Source organism: Vigna radiata, chromosome 1 (genome assembly GCF_000741045.1).
Source record: "Vigna radiata var. radiata cultivar VC1973A chromosome 1, Vradiata_ver6, whole genome shotgun sequence".
Lineage (NCBI taxonomy): Eukaryota > Viridiplantae > Streptophyta > Magnoliopsida > Fabales > Fabaceae > Vigna > Vigna radiata.
In genome coordinates, this window is record NC_028351.1 from 14,094,435 (window position 1) to 14,096,707 (window position 2,273).

The window sequence follows — 2,273 nt, forward strand, 5'->3', positions numbered from 1 at the left end:
CTACCTATTTTTCTATTGAAAAACACTTAATATAAAATTTAACATAAAGAAACTAATAATAACCTATCACTACATAAAATAAATATTTCGGTATCATAGAAAAATAATTTTATATTTCTAAATTCGACAACCTCACACCGCCAGTCAATTTCACACCCCGAAAAACGACATCCAGCATTCCAGCGTAGTGACGGCAACATTAATTAAAACAAATTACACCATGCACGCAATAGATAAAAAATAAATTGTGAAAATAAATTAATATTAACTTAACTCCTGCAAACAGTAACAACAATAATCAATAATTATTAATGAGCAAAACCATTACACAATATAATAGCTAATAATAAAAAAAATAATAATTTCACGACAGTAACAGTGAGAGACTACTCAGGGATAGACAGCAGCACCGGCCGCCACGCTCTTCTCAACAATCGGCGCCGAAAAGACAACGGCACCGCAGCAGCGTTACCGCGGAGGAGCCTACATCCAGTCCTGGATCGGAAACCGAAGCCGGCGGAGGCAGACGGGAGCAGGCTGCCTAGCTCTTGGCGTTTTGTGATCGGCGGCGGCGGGGACGGCGAGGAGAGGAGAAAATCCTTCAGTCTGGAGCGGACCCTGACGTGGCTGTCGGTGGATTCTGGCGGGTCGTGGAGGAGGAGCATGCGGAGAGTCTTGCGGCGGCGGCGGCTGTGGACAGGGCTTGCAGTGGGGCTATGGGTGGCGGTGGTGGTAGTGCAGTGGCCTGCGAGGAGCTTCAAACTGTGGTGAAGTGTGGTAGGCATTTGGATTAGATGGGATTTAGGGAGAGAAACACATGCTAGAGTGAGAGAAGTTTCATTTTGATTTTAAGAGAAAACAGGGAACCATCAATTATAATAATATTTAAGAAGTTCGTTGGATACTTTAATGAGTGAAATATTTATTTAAAGAATTTAAATTTTATGTGATACATTTATTTTGTTTATTGTATTTTTATAAGATAATTTAAAATTTAAAACTGGTTATTTGCTTCAATTCGGATTCTGTATTAGTGAGTCGATCTAATTGGACTCATTTATGAATGAGTTGAAAAAATTTAATCTGATTTGATTTATTAGGGGTTAGTGGAGTAGACGAGTTGACTCATTTAATTACACTTTTTTTAATCTAAAAAAATTAAAAAAACATTAAAGAAACATTTTTGTTGTTGTCATGGAAAGATATGTGTTGTCATCATTAAAAACAATATACTTATTGTTACCACAAAAAACAAAAACACACAAGGGATTGGGTTTTAACATTCACATTACTCCCTTATTAACATTAATTTTTCAAAATTGCATAAAATTCCAAAATTTTTCTCTATTTACACTTTAGACAGCTCCTTTCTTTTCTAAAATTTCTCGTTACCCCTTGTTTGACCAACCTTGACAAGAGGAAGACTTGTTGACCAATTTTGACTGAGGAGTGGATGCGGCCAATGAGAGACTGCCACGTGGCAACCCCCTTTCTCACCCAAATTAGGATTTTGCAGATTAGGGAAACACACGCGAGAAGGTTCTTCGAAGCTTGCGGTGGTGCGAGAATGCTCACGGTGCTGCTTGAATTTGGTGTTTTGTTTGCTTTACTGGTTTCTCGTGATGGCTTCTCCTTGTTGCACGAAATTGCAGGTGGTTAGTGGTGTTGGACGAAGAGGAATCCATGGTGGATGGAGTTAGCAATTTTGGGGTTTACTTGGTGTCGCGATTCAGGCTCGAAATTGGGTTTTCATGGAGGGTTGCGAGAAGGAAAATTGATGCTTTCTATGTCATGGTTGATTATGTAGAGGATTTACTTTTAAAAAGGTAGTCACATGGCACCTTAGATGTAGAGAGTTTTTCGTTTGGTAGTGACCACATGTCCCTCCATCATTTGAGAGGATTTGCTTTTAGTAGTGGTCACATGACACTCTAAGAATGGAGAAGATTTTGTTTTGTGAGTGGCCACATGTCCTGCCATCATTGGAAAGGATTTATGCACACTTGTCTACTCCTTAGAAGGTCTCATTTTTTGCCAATGAGAGCAAATGTGGGTTGATCATGCTTTTAGGGCTTTTAGGAGACACCTTTGGCCTATAAATAGAGGTGTCTCCTATCATGTATTCATCTTGAAAATTAGTAATGTTTATCTGTCAAATTGTAGCCTCATTCTTCCTTGATCAAGACTAGAACAACCCTAGAGGCCCTTCTAGTCATCTACCTCATGGAGTTGGCCTAAATTCTCCTTGAACCTTCAATTTACACACCACCTTC

The 2,273-nt window shown here is 39.3% G+C and overlaps 1 protein-coding gene across 1 annotated transcript; it reads right to left on the reverse strand.

Annotated features, from left to right (window-relative positions):
* Window positions 1-241: 241 nt before the first annotated feature.
* On the reverse strand, window positions 242-873 carry LOC106768441. The gene has a single exon (XM_014653611.2). It carries the CDS (start codon window positions 783-785, stop codon window positions 387-389), a length of 399 nt encoding a protein of 132 aa, XP_014509097.1. The 5' UTR covers window positions 786-873; the 3' UTR covers window positions 242-386.
* Between the last annotated feature and the right edge of the window lie 1,400 nt (window positions 874-2,273).

Excerpts from the sequence above, each read along its gene's own strand:
- LOC106768441 (XM_014653611.2), bottom strand. The coding sequence starts at position 785 with ATGCCTACCACACTTCACCACAGTTTGAAGCTCCTCGCAGGCCACTGC.